The following is an 18,772-nucleotide window of genomic DNA, read 5'->3' on the forward strand; positions in this document are numbered from 1 at the left end:
GAGAAAACAGCCTCAGAGACAACTCCCAGCAAAGCTCGTGTTCATCATGGTGGTAGGCGAGGACAGTCCAGGGGTTAGGACTAGGCAGAATGGGGGAAGAGAGCAGGAGGCCTCTTTTCTTTGAGCCTAAAGCAACAGAAAACCCTACACTAAGGATGTTAGAGGCATGGATCTGGCTCTTGAGGGCAACTGGTGGAGAGGTGGGAGAATGGGGACCTGCGCTCCCCCGATGAATCACCAAACAGGATCCACCAGGATGCAGGTGCTTTGATCCCCTGCTTTGTTTGATTTGCAGCTTGATTTACTGGCAGAGAAGCGTGCTCCAGATCAGTTGTTTGCATCTATTGACCCCTAAAAATCTAGTAAAAACCAGTGCTTCCCAAAATGAAGCTCCTGGTTCTGGCATTGCTTTGTTGTTCCTCCGTGGCTCAGAGCAGACTTGTGAGTCAGAAAATTGGATTTGAATCCTGGCTTCACTATATAACCAGCTGTATGATCCTGAGCAAGTTATAGTACTTAACCATGTAGAGCCTCAGTCCTGCCATCTGTAAAATGGGGATGATAATGTGTACCTCATTGGGTTGTGGTGGGAGTTGGATGTAAATAAATGCCAAGGACAGGACCTTACCAATAGGAAGGGTCCAAAAACTTTAGCAATTGCCATTACTGAGGTTAGTGTGAGGAATGTTGGGGAGAGGACACCTCCTCAGATTCCTTCCCGCGACTTTTTTTTCCCCTGAGGTCAGGCAACAAGGGGGAAGACTTTAGCCTAGCTGTGCCCATAGGTGGGGTCAGGAGTCCTGTCTGTCCTAGACCCTCTCTTGGCCCAGGTAGGGTGCTTTCACCTCCTGCTCAACAGCCCTGGCTCCATGGGGAAGGGCAGCTGTTATACACACTGCTATGAAATGGTTTAGTAGAAAGTTGTGCTGCCTACCTCACAGGGTAAGAAGCAGTGATTCAAATCCACCCCATCTGGTCCCCCATCATAGGTGTCTGGACACAAATCCACCCCATCCAGCCTCCCCCCCCCCCCCCTAGCCCCATGGGTGTCTGGAACCCATCCCCTTCTCATTGCCCTACTGTCCTCTGGCCAGGGCCCTTGGGCCCAATGCCAGACAATGGGAGTGCAGAAAGAACCACCCTCACACAGTTCTCTGATGTCCGATTTTGGGGACACTTCTTCCTGGAGTTATTTTGTTATTATACCCATTTCCTAATGAGGTACAGTCAGTACAACGGCCAACTGGCCCTAAGCCTCTGGGTTCTAACTCCACATCCCAAGGCTGGGCCAGGAACTGGGTCTGTAGGCTGCACTATCACTGGGAGGAGGAGCTCTAAGTTTTCTCCTCCTTTGTGGGTACAGGGAGAAGAGGGCCACAGAGGCCCAGAGAATGCCCCGCACAAAAAGCCCATCTAGAGTCCTTTAAATTCTCGGACTCCCATCCCTGGGTGCTGGTGCCATTTTAGGGCTCAACCCATCTGGTTTACAGATGACCTAATACATTTATAATTCTGTACCACTTTCGGTCTCATGGTCACCCCTAAAAGGACCCTGACAGGAGGAAGCCACCCCCCCTTTTTTTTTTGCCTGGGGCTCTTTCTGCCTGTGTTCTCAGCAGAAAGTGTCACCTGCCTGAGAGCTCTCCCTTATTGAAATACCCTTCAAGTACCCTCTGCCCTCTGTTGGGAAAGGATGGGGTTGGCCTAGGTTCCTAGGCCCCTGGGCTCCATTTTATCTATTAGGACTAGACTCTTTCTCTGCAATCAAACACTCATTAGATTATGCCCTGGTAAACTTCCCAATCCATCCTCCTCATTTTAGAAACGAAGCAACTGAGGCCAGAGGGAAGTGACGTTTTACTCTGACACACGGTAACTCAGCACAACTGAACTGCTTCTTCGAATTCAAGACTCCTATTTCAGTGCTCCTCCATTGGGTGTGGTTGACTACTCCTTCCCAGTATTAACTCCTGACCTAATGCTTCACCTCTCCTTCCTTTTTTGGCATCCCTGGAAGACGCACACAGAGCCTGAAGGAGGAAGGAGGAGTGCAACGACGAAAGGGGAGAGAGGGAGGCCGGGAGAGAGGGTAGGGGGAGGAGCAAGCGGAACCTGGCCCTTTAAGAGGGCGTGCTGGGCCCCGCCCCCCGCCCCGCCTTCGGCAGCGCAGGCGCAGGCTGGCTCCGGGGACTCGGGCGGGAGGGCGGGCGCTCCTGGCTCGCGGGCCGGCGCGCGGGGCCGCAGCACCTGCGGGGGCCGGAGCAGGGCTCGGCGCCCATTGGGCGAGCGTCGACGCCCGGAGGGGAGGGCGGGAGACGCGCCGGGGACGTGGGGTCGACGGCGGAGTCGGAGGGACGCGACTCCGCAGCCCCCTCCCGGGGGACGGGGCGGAAGGAGCGGGCGGGGGGCGGTGTGAGCGAGCGCCCCGGGCAGCACCATCTGGAGAGGCGGGACCGCGCGGCCTCTGGGGGGCAAGCGAGTGCGCTGGGCGGCGCGGGCGGGGGACCCCCAGCAGGGCGCGGAGGAGGAGCGGGGCGGACTGAGTCCGGCGCTGCCCGAGCAGCAGCCGCAGCGGGTCGGAGTGCTCAGCTGGGGGCCGCAGCAGCTCCGCGGGCTGAAGCTCGGCGTGGAGGAGCAGGGGGGCGTGGGTCCGGCGGTGCAGGAGGAGGGCGGCGTGGGCCCGTGGGTGCAGGAGCGGGGCGGCCGCGGCCGGGAGCCCAGCCTGGGGGTGGTGTGGGGGACGCCGGACGGCGCGGACTGGAGGCGCCCGTCGCAGTGGACAAGCTCTGTGAGCTGGCCTGGGGTGCAAGAGGTGGGGCTGGGGGCCCGCAAGCAGCACCAGGAGAAGGGGGAAGGCAGCCCCGCAGTGCAGGAGCGTGGGGAGGCCCTTTCCGGGGTGCAGGAGCGGGGGGAGGGGAGCCCACGCCGGCTGCCGCAGCTGTCCGAATTCGGGGACCGCTCCTGGGAGCGCGGGAAGGGGCCTGAAAGTTCGGGGGAGCAGGGCGGGCATCCCTGGGAGAGCTGCGGGCACCTCGGACGGGAGGCGGTGGTTCTGGGAGAGGCCCGGACTCGCAGAGAGAGACTCGAGCTGGTGGGGAGGGCACGGCCTGTGGGGCCCCAGGGCCCTGAGGGAGAGGGGCGCCTGGGGGTGCAGGAAGCAAATTGGCTTCCCGGGGTGCAGGAGGGACAGGTGGTGCGGGCGGTCCAGGAAACCTACCTGGACGGGAAGGGGTTCCAGGGGGGAGAGGGGCCCCCTGAGGGGCTCAGGACCCGGAGGCGCCGGCGGCGGAGGAGGTGGTAAGCCACAGGCGGGCTGCCCAGGACCAGGATCGCCCCGGGGCGGAAGGGAGCCCAAGATGTAGGGGTTTGAGGGGTGGGGAGCAGAAGAGCGCTGTGAGCCTGGGAGCGGTGGAAGCGACTGCCTGAGAGCAGGCTGTGTCCTGCTGGATCCTCTCCTGCCACCCCAGTCTGGACATCACCAAAGCCGTGCCTGCAGAGAGGCAGCGGGAGGTAAGGAAGCCCATTTCTGCTCTCCGCCGGAATTGGGGTGTTTGGGAGCCGGGAGACTGCCCTTACCTCAGGTGAGGGTGCTCTCCAAACTGCCCTTGTTCACTGCCCCGTGTTTAAACCCGGGGAGGGAGGAAGCAGTGCAGTTTTCAACAGCGAGGCAGAACTCCGCCCCCCCCCCCGCCCCCCCAGTCCCTTACATGCCAACTAGAGTGATGGGGCATTTCCTTAGAGTCTAGACTGGAGGTGAGACTGGGTGGCTGCCAGGCCTGGGCAGAGGGAAGAGAGGGGTAGCCACAGGCTGAGGTGGCGGAGGAGGCTGTCATCCCTCCACTTGTCTACCTTTGGAGATAGGGGTGTCTCCATGCCACGCTGTAGCCGGGATGGTGCAATAGGTTGTTGCCACAAGTCCTGACAACACGTTCTGAAAAAGGGAAGAGGGCAGCATTGTGTTAACAGGACCTTATCTTGTGTGGCAGCCAGTGACTTGGGCACGAGCCTGACCTGCTCCCGCCACACCTTCTTGTCACAGTTGATTAATGTGGAGGGCCCGGAGCCAAGGATGAATAGTGGGCAGAAGGGTGGAGAGCTACTAGGTAGGCTGTCTGTCTCCTGAGAGGACCCCAGCCTGAAAGGGGTGGGAGAGGACAGGAGATCTACACCACTGGACTCGGGGCATCCTTTGTGGCCCAGACCTCAGCCCTAGCCTGTGGAGGTAGACAGATGGTCGGCTGTGGCATCGTGAGTTTGGTACCAGCTGAAGCCAGCTCCTAGACCAGCCTAGAGGTGGGGTTTGCAGGGGTCAGTGCTAGATTTGACTTTCTGTTGATTCCTTCATGGCTTGGGTGTCAGGCCTTCTCATTCCTGGCCCCAGAGGGGCTGCTCACCTCTTATCCAGTACTGTCTGGGTTTTTGCTTCTCGAGTCCTTGGGGACTGGGAGATGGTGTGCAGAATTGCAGCTTGCTTCAGGGCCTTTCACTGGGACCAGTCTCTGCACCAGCCCGAGGTGTGGCTCTAGGTCACATGGCCCCCAGGCGCCTGTCTGAAGCAGACCGGGTAGAAATTGTTGGGCGGGAGTGGTGGTGACTTCCTGGGTAGGCAGCCCCTGGGACTGTGCTGGAGGAGCCGGTTAGCCTGCTCCTCCATCAAACCCAGACTTGTCTGTCAGCTTCATCCCACGCCTGCCTGTCTCACTGCCACCCCAAATACTCAGGTACCTGAACTTCAGGTGCTGTGTCCAGGGTGCCCGGTTCTTCTGGGATAGCCAGACTGGTTCTGTCCCTCTGGCTTCAGTGCATAAAATTGTCTGTTCTAGCCCTATAGAGTGTCTGCCCGCAGACTGAAGGGTCCTGGGTTCGATTCCAGTCAAGGGCATGTACCTGGATTGTAGGCTGGATCCCTGGCCCTGGTCAGGTCTCCGGTGGGAGGCAATCAATCTGTGTGTCTTTCTCACATCAATGTTTCTCTCTCTCTTTCCCTCCCTCCCTTGCCCCCCCCCCCCCCCCCCCCCCGCCCCTGAATCAATGGGAAACTATCCTCGGGTGAGGATTAACAGCAACAACAAAAATTGTTCTAAACATGTACACATAAGCACACATCTTCACTTACTTCAAGTCCCCTTTTTTGAATTTGTGGTAGATGAAGATGAGGAGGAAGATTCTGCCAGATCTGGGTTTCGATTACTTATGAGCTACATAACCTCCTGGGGCAAGATAACACCTTTGGGTTTCAATTTCCTTTTCTGTGTGGTGGGCCATGCCTTTCACCACAGTGTCTTTTTTTTTTTTTTTTTAATATATTTTATTGATTTTAGAAAGGAAGGGAGGAGAAAGAAATAGAAACATCAATAATGAGAGAGAATCATTGATTGGCTGCCTTCTGCACACCCCACATTGGGGATAGAGTCTGCAACCTGGGCATATGCCCTGACAGGAATTGAACTGTGACCTCCTGGTCCATAGGTCAGTGCTCAGCGACTGAGCTTGCTGGCTCCCCAGTGTCTTGAGTGCTGAGGGCTCAGACCCTGCTTTGTCAGTCTGGTACCCCCTCCCCGGCAGCTCTGGTTGGCAGATGTTGGGGAGGAGGGGCCAGTGCTTCCAGACCTTTTACTCTGGCCCATAAGCCCACAATTATCCCCCTGCCCTGTGCTTTATTCTGGAACATGAAGTGCTTTTTTATTTGTTTTTAATAATAGTTTTATTGCGGTATAATGATATAAGATAAGTGGAACATATTTAAAACATAATTTAATGTTTTAATATATGTATATATTTGTGAAACCACACCACAATCAGGATAATGAGCATACCCATTATTCCCAAACTCCCAAAAGTTTTGTAATCCTTCCATCCCACCCCTCCTTTGCCATCCCCCTTCCCCAGGTAACAACAGACTGGTTTGCTTTCTGTCATTATACATTAGTTGACATTACCTAGAATTTTATGTAACTGGAACCATACAGCATGAGCTCTTTTTTTGCCTGGCTTTTTTCACTCACCATGATTATTTTGAGATTCATCCACGTTGTTTTGGATATCAATAGCACATTCCTTTTCATTGCTGAGTAGCATTCCATTGTATGTGTACACCACAGTCTGTTTATTCATTCTCATATCAATGGGTTGTTTTCAGTTTTTGGTTATTACAGTAAACCCTCGATTTTGTGGACCTCGATTTAATGGACAAAATTTCTGGTCCATATATCATGTGAAAATTAACATCCTGTTAATTTTAAAATGCTTTTAACTTAGATTTGCTTATAATTAAGTTAACAGGCTGTTTTTTTGTTATTAATATTCACTGTTTTTAACAAATTTTAGGGAATAAGCCATATGTTGGAAAAACACTAGTAATTTTGCCGACATAAATAAATATTACACATCTATAACTATAGTCTACATATTTAAATCCAAGAGTCACTGCTCATGGAGTGTTCAGTGAATGACTAGCATGTGATTACACAGCATTTTGTGCCGTTATTGGTTCTGTTATCGCCTGGTCTTGACTTTCTGCAGCAGTTTTCTTTTTTTTCTTGTTAATCCTCACCCGAGGATATTTTTCCCACTAATGTTTTTTAGAGGGAGCGGGAGAGAGAAAGAGAGAAAGAAACATCAATGTGAGAGAGACACTTCGATTGGTTGCCTCCTGCACGTGCCCCAACTGGGTCCGGGGATACAACCTGCAGCCCAAGTATGTGCCCTTGCTGGGAATCGAACCCGTGATCCTTCGGTGAATGGGCCAACACTCTAACAACGGAGCCACACTGGCCAGGGCTCTGTAGCAGGTTTTTTTTTTTTTTTTAATATATATATATATATTTTTTAAACATTTAAAAAAAATTTTTTTTAATTTTTTAAAATACATTTTATTGATTTTTTTCAGAGAGAAAGGGAGAGGGATAGAGAGTTAGAAACATCAATGAAGAGAAACATCAATCAGCTGCCTCTTGCACACCCCCTATTGGGGATGTGCCCGCAACCAAGGTACATGCCCTTGACTGGAATCGAACCTCGGACCATTCAGTCTGCAGGCCGACGCTCTATCCACTGAGCCAAACCGGTTAGGGCTAAATATTTTTATTGATTTCAGAGAGGAAGGTAGAGGGAGAGAGAGATAGGAACATCAATGATGAGAGATAATCATTGATTGGCTGCCTCCTACACAGCCCCCTCAGGGGATTGAGCCTGCAACCTAGGCATGTGCCTTTGACTGGGAATCGAACTGTGTGACCTTCTGGTTCATAGGTCAACGCTCAACTTCTGAGCCACACAGCCGGGCTCTGCAGCAATATATATATATATTTTTAAATATATTTTTATTGATTTTTTACAGAGAGGAAGAGAGAGGGATAGAGAGTTAGAAACATCGATGAGAGAGAAATATCGATCAGCTGCCCCTTGCACACCCCCTACTGGGGATGTGCCCGCAGCCAAGGTACATGCCCTTGACCGGAATCGAACCTGGGACCCTTGAGTCCGAAGGCCGATGCTCTATCCACTGAGCCAAACCGGTTTCGGCTCTGCAGCAATATTAATGGCTGCCAGCCTCCAGATATTCAGATGGCCACCCTATGTTCAGGTGTGCACTGAGCCATTCCCCAGCCATGTGCATTTGTTTACTTGTGGTGACTGGTGAATGCACATATTTACTAGATCTATTCAATATACATTTAAAATTACTTTTCATACATATTTAATTTTAATTACACAAACATGTTTACATAAGTAAAACCTGGTAAGCTAATTTGTCAATTTTTTAACATATGCATTCAGAAAATCTACTTTATTATATAACTAGAGGCCCGGTGCACGGATTTGTGCACATTGAAAGGAAATTAATTAGAAGGTGGCTGGTGGGGCGGGACTGGGCAAGACAGGCTGGAAACACCCTGGAGCCAACCTCCCTCGGTCCCTCCCTGACCGGTGCACCTAGGGCGGTGCCGGGGCTCGAAGGGCGTCTGCGGAGTGAGCAGGGTCCCTCTGGCAGGTGGGGTTCCCTGGCCTGGCCTGCGGGGATTGAGCCAAACCGGCTCTCCTACATCCCCTGAGGGATCCTAGATTGCAAGAGGGCAGTTCTTGGGTAACGCACCCCGGAATCAGGCTCCCTCCTCTCTGGTTCTGGGTGCGTCATCCAAGAACCGCAGCTGCTAAGTCACCGCAGCTAGGCAGCTCCTGTGTTGAGCATCTGCCCCCTGGTGGTCAGTGCACGTCATAGCTACCGGTTGAATGGTCGGATGGTCGCTTAGACTTTTATATATATAGAAGGACTTTCAGCTTTAACAGACACCCCCTTGCCCGAATTAACCTGTTATATTGAGGATCGCGGTTTTCCTGTACAAATAAAACTATGAGCATTTGTTGAAGTCTTTGTATGGACAAATGCTTTTTATTTCTCTTGAGTACATTCTTAGGACTAGAATGGTTGGATCATATGATAGAAACTGCCAGACTGTTTCCAAAGTGGTTGTACCATTTTACATACCCACCAGTTGTGTATGATAGTTCTAGTTTGTCCACTTTTTTGTCAACACTTGGTCTCTAATTTGAGACATTCTAATAGGTCTGTAGTTGTATCTCATTGTGGTTTTAATTTGCATTTTCCTAATGAGTAATGTCATTGAACATTTTTCATGTTCTTATTAATCATCTATATATCTTTGATGATATGTCTTCAAATTGTTTGCCCATTTTTTAAAAAAATATATTTCTTTATTGATTTCAGAGAGGAAGAGAGAAGGAGAGAGAGAGAGAAACATCAATGATAAGAGAGAATCATTGATCGGCTGCCTCCTGCACACCCCCCACTGGGGATCGAGCCACAACCCAGGCATGTGCCCTTGGCCAAAATCGAACCCGGGACCCTTTAGTCCGCAGGCTGACACTCTATCCAATGAGCCAAGCTGGCTAGGGCTGTTTGCCCAGTTTTTAATTGAATGAGTTTTGTTTTTTTCCATATTGAGTTTTGAGAACTCTTTTTTTTTTTTAAAACGCACCCTATTGATTTTTTACAGAGAGGAAGGGAGAGGGATAGAGAGTTAGAAACATCGATGAGAGAGAAACGTCGATCAGCTGCCTCCTGCACACCCCCCACTGGGGACGTGCCCACAACCAAGGCACAAGCCCCTGACCGGAATCGAACCCGGGACCCTTCAGTCCACAGGTCGACGCTCTATCCACTGAGCCAAACCCGTTTTGGCGAGTTTTGAGAACTCTTTATACGTTCTGAATACAAGCCTTTTTTATTGGATATGTGATTTGCAAATATTTTCTTCCAATCTCTGGCTTACATTTTAATTCTCTTAACAGTGCCTTTGGAAGAGCAGAAGTTTTAAATTTTAATGAAATCTAATTTATGAACTTGTTTGTTTGGTTTTTATGGATTGTGCTTTTAGTGTGATGATGAAGAAACCTTTGCCTAACCCAAAGCACTGGTTTGCTCCTGTGTTTTCTCCTACAAGTTTTATAGTTATGGGTTTTGCTTTTAGGTCTCTGTTCCATTTGGGGCTAATTCTTGTATATGGTGCAAGGTATGAATTGAAATTCAGTTTCTTATGTGTGGAGATCCAGTTCTTCCAGCACCATTTCTTGAAAAGACTTGTCTGTCTATGGAGTTGCCTTTGCACCTTTGTCAAAAATCAATTGTCTGGCCTGGCCAGTGTGGCTCAGCAGTTGAGCGTCAACCTATGAACCAGGAAGTCATGGTTTGATTCCCAGTCAGGGCACATGCGGGATTATGGGCTCAGTCCCCAGTGGGGGCTGTGCAGGAGGTAGCGGATCAGTGATTCTCATCATTGATGTTTCTATCTCTCTTTCCCTCTCCTTTCCTCTCTAAAATCAGTAAAAAAATATTTTTTAAAAATCTGTATATGTGTAGATCTAATTCTGGGCTCTGTTTTGTTCCATTGATCTGTTGGAATATCTTTATCCCATTATCTTAATCACTGTAGATTTATAGTAAGTGTTGATATCAGGGTAAGATCTTAAACATTGTTCTTCCTTTTCAAAATTGCTTTAGTTGTTCTAGGTTCTTAGCATTTCCATATGCATTTTAGAATCAATTTATTAATTTCTACAAAACACAAAACCTACTGGGATTTTTATTGGGGTTATATTGAATCTATAGATTAATTTGGGGAGAATTGACATCTTAGCAGCATTGAACTTTCTGACCCATGAACACCGTAGAGCTCTGTGTTTATTTAAGAATTTCACCAATGGTATATAGTCTACAGTGTGTACATCTTTCACATGTTTTGTCAAATATATCCGTGAGTATTAACATATTTTTGGTGCCATTGTAAATGATACTTTTTTATGGTGTTTGATTTTTTATTTTTAAATTTTTATTTAGCTTAATTATGGTAAAGCTAGAGTCCCGATGCATGGAATTCATGCAAGAGTAGGCCTTCGCAGCTGCAGCTGCCTGGATCCCTCCCTCGCAGCCACAGCTGCAGCCCCAGCTTCATCCCGGAAGGATGTCTGGTCTAATTAGCATATTACGCTTTTATTATTATAGATATACATAACATAAAATTTACCGTTTTAACCATTTTGAAGTGTACAGTTCAGTATTGTTAGGTAAATTCATATTGTTGTACAGCCATCATCACCATCCACCTTCTTAATATTTTTCATCTTGTAAAACTGAAACTCTGTACTTATTAAACACTGACTCTCCCCCTGGCTGGTGTGGCTCAGTTGTTGAGCATCGACCCACGAACCGAGAGGTTGCTGGTTTAATTCCTAGTCAGGGCACATGCCCGGGTTTCAAGCTCATTCCCAAGTATGGAACGTTTAGGAGGCAGAGATCCATATTTCTATATGGCATTATTTTCCTTTATCTGAAGGACCTTAACATTTATTGTAGTGTAGGTTTGTCTGCTGATGCTGAATTCTTTCAGCTTTTATATGTTTAAAAAGTTTATTTAGCCTTTATTTAAAAAATATATTTTCATTTTCTGATCTGCCATCTGCGGTGGAATCAAGGCCAAGGTGCAGATTTTTATGAAAACCCTTACAGGGAAGAACATCACTCTCGAGGTTGAATCCTTGGACACAATAAAAAAAAAGGTAAAGGCCAAGATCCAGAATAAGGAAGGAATTCCTCCTAATCAGCAAAGACTGATCTTTGCTGGCAAGCAACTGGAAGATGGATGTTCTTTGTCTGAGTACAACATTCCAAAGAAGTTTCCTCTTTATCTTGTGTTGAAACTTCGTGGTGGTGCTAAGACAAGGAAGAGGAAGTCTTAAACACCAGTCCCCAGAAGAATGAACATAAGAGAAAAAAGGTTAAGCTGGCTGTCCTAAAGTGCTACAGAGTGGATGAGAATGGCAAAATCAGTTGCCTTAGTTGGGAGTGCTCTTTAGATGAATGCTGGAGTTTTTATGACCAGCCACTTTGACAGACATTGTGGCAAATGTTGCCTGAACTATTACTTCAGCAAACCAGAAGACAAGTAATTGTATATGGGTTAATAAAAGACATGAACTAACAACAAAAAAAGATATTTCCATTGAAATAGAATTCTAGTTAGTTTTTCTTTCAGTACTTTAATGATGTGCCATTGTCTTCTCATTTCTATTATTTCATCTTTATCTTTCTTTCTCTATGTGCAACATGTCTCCCTCGCCTTCCCCAGCTACTTTTAAGATTTTCACTTTATCACTGATTTTGAGCAGTTTGATTATGATATGTGTTTGTGTAGTTTCCTTCATGTGCCTTGTACTTGGAGTTCACTGAACTTCTTGAATCTGTAGGCTTAGTTTTCATCCAATTTGGAAAATTTCAGCCGTAAGTTCTTCAAATATTTTTTCTGTTCCCAACTTTCTTCTTTCTTTAAGCACTCTAATTATATGTATGTTAGGCCACTTGAAATTGTCCCACTGTTCACTTAAAAAGGAATCTCTTTTTTCCTCTGTGTTTCATTTTGGAATTTCTAGTACTGTGTCTTCAAGTTTTTCTTCTGCAGTGTCTAATCTGCCTTTAATTCCATTTAGTTTATATTTTCATCTCATAATGTGTAGTTCTTATTCTAGAAGTTCAATTATAGTCTTTTAAAAATATGGTTATAATAATTGTTTTAATGTCTTTGTCTACTAATTCTAATGTATGTCAGTTCTGGGTTGGTTTTGATTGATTGCTTTTTCTCCTTATTATGGACTAGTGGCCCAGTGCATGAAATTCGTTCACATTTAAAAGGGGATTAATTAGAGGAAATATTTTAATATAGCTATTTGCCCTTTCTCTATAATAGAAGTGTCAGAGATGAAAGAAATTAGTAAAATGTATATGAAAATTTTCCTCCTGTCAGAGTCTCGGGTGCACCACGGGACCCAGAGTCAAGTCCCCGCCCACCCACGTGCACCTCAAAATTGCGCAAGACCCAGACCTGGCCGCCCGCCCCCCCCCCCCCCCCCCACCATTGGGCCCACCCTTGTCAAACCCCGCTGGCGCGGGGCGCAGCCTCAGGTCCCCTGGCCCGGCACCAGGGCTGGGGGGCGTGGGCTGAGGTCCCCCGGCCCAGGGCAAGGGAAGCAGCCTGAGGTCCCCCGGCCCAGCACTGGGGCGGGGGGGGAGAGCACCTTGAGGTCCCCTGTTAAGCCCTGCCAGGCGGACGGTGCAGCCTGAGGTCCCCTGGCCCGGGGCGGGGGGCATGGCCTGAGATCCCCAGGCCTGGCGCTGGGGCGGGGGAAGCAGCCCAAGGTTCCCTGGCACACCTTGAGGTCCCCCGCCAAGCCCCACCGGGTGGGGGGCGTGGCCTGAGGTCCCCTGGCCTGGCGCCAGGGTGGGGGCACAGCCTGAGGTCCCCTGCCAAGCCCCACCGGGTGGGGGGCGTGGCCTGAGGTCCCCTGTGAAGCCCCACGGGGTGGGGGGGTGCGCAGCCTCAGGTCCTGCTGATTGCTCTCGTTATAAGGCTCCTTACGGGAACTCAGCCTCTGCCGTGGGCGCAGCCATCTTGTGTTACGGAAACCCCCACCTCCACTGTGGGCACCGCCATATTTGTGACGGAGTGATGGTCAATTTGCATATTCCCTTTTTATTATATAGGATTACAGAGTTTTGTATGCCTAGTAATTTTTTATTGGATGCCAGACAGTGTGAATTTTCTTGTTGGTTGCTGTGTATTAACCTTTTGCACTCGGATGTCGAGTGTGACTCGACACAGTTAGCATTAGAATAAAGGAATCGAGAAAAAAGCAAGCGAGTGCAAAGGGTTAAATATTCTTGAGCTTTGTTCAGGGATGTAGTTAAGTGACTTGGAAATAGTGTGATCCTCTTGGGTCTTGTTTTTAAGATTTGTTAAATGGGACCAGAGCTGTGCTCAGTCTAGGGCTAATAATTCCCCACTGCTGAGGCAAGGCCCATTTGTATATTCTACTCAGTGCCTAGCTTTTCCAACCGGTTAGGAATAGGCACTTTTCCCAGACTTGTGAGTACCAGACACTGTTACTTCTATCCTTTTGAGTGTTTTCCCCCACAGACTTGGGTAGTTTCTGCACATTCACGTGATGATCAGAACTCAGCTGAATATTGGAGAGGGCCCTTTATAGACCTTTATGGTGCCCTCTTTTCTGATGATCTGTTCTGTGAACTCTGGCCACAGGCGTACCCCCAGACTCAGCTCCATCTCCCCAGCTAAGGGCGTCTTTTGGGGTGTGACTGGTTCCCTTCCCTGGGCCGTAGTTTGGAAACCCAACTGTAGGGCTGGGGTCTTTGTTTCCTGTCTCAGGGGAATCAGTGTCTTTTGTTTCCTGATATCTGATACCTTTAAAGCCATTTTGTGTATTTTATCTATTTTTCTGTCATTGTTATTTCAGACAGGAAATGAAATCTAATCTCTATTATTCCATCTTGGTCCAAGATGAGGATTTGACTTTAATTCCCTCATTCCCCCTCTCCACCTTTTAATGCTTCCTATCTTTCAGTCCATCCACTCTAGGTATATCTCGTTTTTTTTCTTCACCCTACTGTCCGAGTTTACCTTGTGATGGTGTAGTAAACTATGATGACTTTTCCTTTCCTGCACCACTCCTTGTTCTCCCTGGAGTTGGTTTTTCTGTTTGCTTAGTTTTCTATGTATCTTTCAATTAGTCAAACTCTCCAGTAGCTGTCTAAATTTATCAAGATGTTGTTTTCCATTCGGTGTGCTGTCAGCTTCATCTTTCGGAAGAGGTTTCAGAGCCTTGTGCCCTGAAGCAGCACGGACTGGTTGCTTTCTATCATGGTGCTTAGCTGTCCTCTTGGCATCCTGGGCATTTCCTTCACAGCCCTTCGGAGTTGGGATCTTCTGTTTCCTGTATCTGGTGTCTTCTCCTTCGTTGGTTTACTCTGTAGTTTTTTTTTGGTAGAGCACACCCTCTCAATTGTCACAGGCCCATCTGCTTTCCAGCTTCCGAAGTTTTGTTGTGGTTGTCTCTACTCTTCTTATCCTTGGGGACTTCTGCCATGCAAAAATGTCTCCTTTTTCAATTGTAGTATTGGTAGAGTTTTGGGAAGGAGTGAAATTATGTGCATGTTTGCAATCTACAGTTTTCTCCTAGAACATCTATCCCCTCGTTAACCTTAGAGAATCCATGAATTCATTCAGTATCCAGTATACATTTATTTCTTTTTTAAAATATATTTTATTGATTTTTTACAGAGAGGAAGGGAGAGGGATAGAGAGTTAGAAACATCGATGAGAGAGAAACATCGATCAGCTGCCTCCTGCACACCCCCTACTGGGGATGTGCCCGCAACCAAGGTACATGCCCTTGACCGGAATCGAACCTGGGACTCTTGAGTCTGCAGGCCGACGCTCTATCCACTGAGCCAAACCGGTTAGGGCCAGTATACATTTAATGGATAAGATCCCGGCTCTATCCACCATGGGCCTGCATCCTTGAGCCAAGCAATGTAGTGTACAGAATTCTGGCTTCATTTCTTACTTTCTGGGTGATCATGGCCACCTCTTCAGAGCTAGTTTTCTTATCTGTAAAATGGGAATAATGTAGAGTAGTAAGGGGTGGGGGTTTAAACCGGCCAATGAAAATAAAGCTTTTAGTAAAGAACCTGCACATAATGTTTTCTTGAGAGCCCAGACTGTGACTTCTCCTTTATACTTCCCCCAAATCCTAGCACACGGTGAAAACAGAGTAGGTATATGAGGGACTGAGGAGGGGTGTAGGGTGAGAGGTTTGGCCTGGCCTCTCCTTTCAGCAGTTGTACCTCCTGAGGAACCCGAAGCCAAGGGCCTCCGCGGGTCTGAGGACACCGGGTTCTTCTCATCTCTGCCTTTCCTCTGTATGCTGTCTCCTAAGGAGTCAGGGTCTCCTCTCTGGGCCCCTGACCTTCACTTGTCCCTGATCTTGGCAGGGCCGCTCCTCCTCAGTGGTCAGAAGAGACCATTGTTGGCCACTCTGAATTGTTGACCTCCCCCAGCTCCTGGAGATTCATTCCGTGTGACAGGTTCTTAGTGCCTTGGACCAGGCCAGTCCCTTCCAATTTAGGGTCTTAGTTTCCCTATTGCTAAAATGGGTGGGCAGGAGATGGTGGGATTTACGGTATCTTAAATATCTTGAAGTCCCTGACATTTCTCTCCCAGGTTCAGACCCTTCGTCTCCTGGGCCCCACAGCCTGATCTGCCCTGGATGTACCTAGCTCCTGGGGTTCTGCTGTGGACCTGGGGATGAGCAGTCCCCCTGGCAGAGTCAATGATTTACAATACACAGCTCCGGCTTTCCCCACCCCACCTCCAGGGCCCAACAATAGGCCACTTCAGCTCTAGGCTCTCCCCAGGGGTGGGGGTGGGGTGAGGCCTGAGCCAGAATGCGGGTGACTAGCTGGGCGTCCTCGGCCTAGCCCTGGAAGAGCTCTGGGAGTGCCTGGCTGCTGGCACTACAGCCCCCCCTTCCTCGGAGACACTGCCGGGCCTTGGTGCCATGCTGGTGCCTGGGCCAGAGGGTTGGCATGGTGTGCGTAAGACCCGGGCAGCTGCAGGAATTTATCCCGTCACACTTGAGTGGTGTGTGTGTTGGGGGGGGAGAGTGCTCCAGGGATACATTAGGGCTCGCAGTGTCCTGTCTCTGAGCGTCAGGGTTGGCATGCCAGTCTCCAGCTGGTGGAGCATGAAGCAGTTACAAAATACTTTCAGGACCAAGTTGGTACTTGCGGGGAGGTGTTGAATTCAGTGTTGGTCTGTGTCATGATGCTTAGTCAGATCCTTTCCTCTCTGAGGATCCTTACACCTCTTTCTCCATGGAGGTCTAAGGAGATGAGGCATAGGAGGGGCCCTCGGTCTGAGGTACCTGCCTCTGCTTCTGTGCCCTGCCTTTCCTCCCTGTCACTCCCCTTTCCCCTTCGGGTCCCCCCCCTCCCTCTTCCCCCCTCTCCCCCTCTCTTCCCTATCCCTTTCTCTCTCCTCCACTGAGAAGGCCTTCCTGAGAAGGGAAGGCCAATGCAAGACTCCCCTTCTGCCTGAGTGACCGGCCATGTTGTCCCTGGGGCTGAAGTGGCTTTGTGGGAGCCAAGTAGCTTAGTGGGTCTGGGACAGGAGTGGCTGTCATGAGTTTGGCAGCCCCTCTTTCCATGAAGGTGCTTGCTTGACTGGATTTGAAAACATGGGGACATTTGAAGGGAAATGGTAAGAGATGGAGTTGAAGGGAAATGGTAAGAGATGGACAAATAGACAAGGAGTGGATCCTGAAGGGCCTTGTATTTGGCTCAATGAGGAGCTACAGAAGGCTTTAAGCAGGGGAGGGACTTCAGCTCTGTGTTCACATGACAATAATAACAATAGGCAACTGTGTGCCAGGTGCTGTGCTAAGTGTGCTATTCATGATCTCATTGAGTCTACACTCTATGAAGGAGGTACTATTTGTCCCCATTTAACAGATGAGGAAATTGAGGCTTAGAGGTTAAGTCATTTGCCCAAAAGTTGCCCAACTAGAAAGTGACAGAGTCAGGATTTCAGCCCAGGCCTGCCTGCATTTTGATCCCAGTGGTATTGATGGGAGGAATAATAAAGAGGCAGAAACAATAAGATTTTGTGGCCTGCCTAGGGAAGGTAGGATGGCTGTGGGGGCCAGGGGTGAGGTTTCTAGCTTGGGTGGCTGGTGTAGGCTTGTGATTTTCAATCAGGATACAGGAGCACCCATGAGCTTTGTTTAAGTGGTTAATGATGAGCTCAGTCTGGACATGCAGAATTTGTGGTACTTACTATGCATCCTCCTGGTGGGGCTGCCCTGTAATGTGTAGGAATGTGGGTCTAGAGCTTCAGGAACTCGGGAACGGAGACAGATAGCTCATGGTGGTAATTGGAGTTCTAGGAGGAGAGATGATGACCCCCACGGACAGAACATCCATCAAGAAGGGAGTGTTCAAAAGTCTTAGGAAACACCAGCAGTTAACGAGAAGGGCGAAGAGGCTTTAGGGCTGGACTCGGGGCCTGTAGGCCCAGCCCTGCTGCCAAGTATGCCTCAGCCTTGCCAGTCCTCAGGCTCTCAGATGCCCAGCTCCCCTGGGAGGGAGTGGGCCTGTGTCCTGGAGATGGAGAGGGTGTGAACAGCCATGGTATGCATCTGAATCATCCCCTTCTCTCCTTTGGCCCCTGGCCAGCCTCCTTCTCAGACCAGCATGATGTCAGACCTGGCTGACCTGAAGGTGTGGGGCTGCCTAATGCAGTTCCCTCTGGGATGAGGACCTGAGGGGAACCAGCCTGGCCTGGATCCAGAAGCTTGGGTCCTGCTCACAGAGGGTGAGTTGAAGCTGACTGGGCTTCGTGGGACTGACATGTAAGGCAAGATAATCCTCTGGCTGAGAGAGGAGCTACCAGTATTACCCCCCCCCCCCCCCAATATGTTGTTTTTTCCTCTAGGGCTTGGAGAAGAGGGAGGGCAGAGGTGGCAGAGGGAGGGCTGGCTTGGAGGTGGGATTGGCATATAGTCCCGAGAATACGGTAGATTGTTTTGGAAAAATCCTCTTGGCCGGAAATTACATGTCACGTCTGCTCCTCGGTATGGATTTGTCACTTCACTGATGCTGTTGGAGAGGCTGGGGGAGGGGGCTCCACAGCAGATTCCTGGCTACTCCCGGCTCCCTTTTAGAGATATGGGGGCAAGTTACAGACCAGAGAGGTGTGCGAGTTGGCTGGATTCCCCAAATCCTAGAGGCAGGTTGGGTCCTGTGGATATCTTTATATCAAGATGGCAGGGGGCTTATAGGGGAAGAGGAAGGGAGAAAAAAGCAGGAAGGAGGAATGGTTTGGATCAGACCAGGAGAAGAAAGAAGGGGCCTGGCATTTTCAGCCTCTTTTCTCCACAGCCATCGGACTTCGGGTTCTTGCAGCTACTCTCACAACTGGTTTCTGTCATAGCTGCAGTAAGGTGCAGGGAAGTTTCTGCCTAGAATAAACCCGCTGCCTGGCAGGGTCATGCTTGTGAGGAGGGGGAGCCTTCGGGGAAAACTCGCCTAGTGCCCGCCTGGGATCGCGCCTCACTCGATGGTGAGTGTGTGGCCGGGCGTCTCAGCCCCTCTCTCCTCCTCTGCCCCCACCCTGGAAGGGGTGAAGCTCCCCGAGCCCAGCCGCAAATACCTGTTCCTGTGGAGTCAGTGGATGCTTCAGATGCCAGCACAATGAGAGGGTGTGCGTCCGCCTTGCAGCCCTTGGGGCCGGAGGGAGGGGGAGGAGGAGCCTGTGCGGCGGGGCTTCCTGTGCCAGCCAAGGCCTCACCTGCGTGCTGGGCGAGAGTCCGTGGTGGGCAGGTATAGGAGCGGCCCCTCCAGCAG

At 49.7% G+C, this 18,772-nt stretch overlaps 1 protein-coding gene across 3 annotated transcripts in view; it reads left to right on the plus strand.

Moving 5' to 3' along the window:
- Positions 1–2,354: 2,354 nt before the first annotated feature.
- The window catches only part of TNK2 (tyrosine kinase non receptor 2), a 46,510-nt gene continuing 30,092 nt past the window's right edge, over positions 2,355–18,772 (plus strand). The window contains exons 1-2 of one of the 3 annotated variants that reach the window (XM_079767071.1): positions 2,355–3,510; positions 17,603–17,741. Coding sequence is in view for 1 of the 3 variants with exons in the window: in XM_079767067.1 (XP_079623193.1) it covers positions 18,620–18,748 (129 nt within the window). In the remaining 2 variants the exon portion in view is untranslated. Of the gene's footprint in view, positions 3,511–17,602; positions 17,742–18,428; positions 18,749–18,772 lie in introns of those variants that run through there. The other 2 variants (XM_079767070.1, XM_079767067.1) reach the window with 2 other exon arrangements.

This window comes from Cnephaeus nilssonii (assembly GCF_951640355.1).
Source record: "Cnephaeus nilssonii genome assembly, chromosome: 3".
Taxonomy (NCBI): Eukaryota; Metazoa; Chordata; class Mammalia; order Chiroptera; family Vespertilionidae; genus Cnephaeus; species Cnephaeus nilssonii.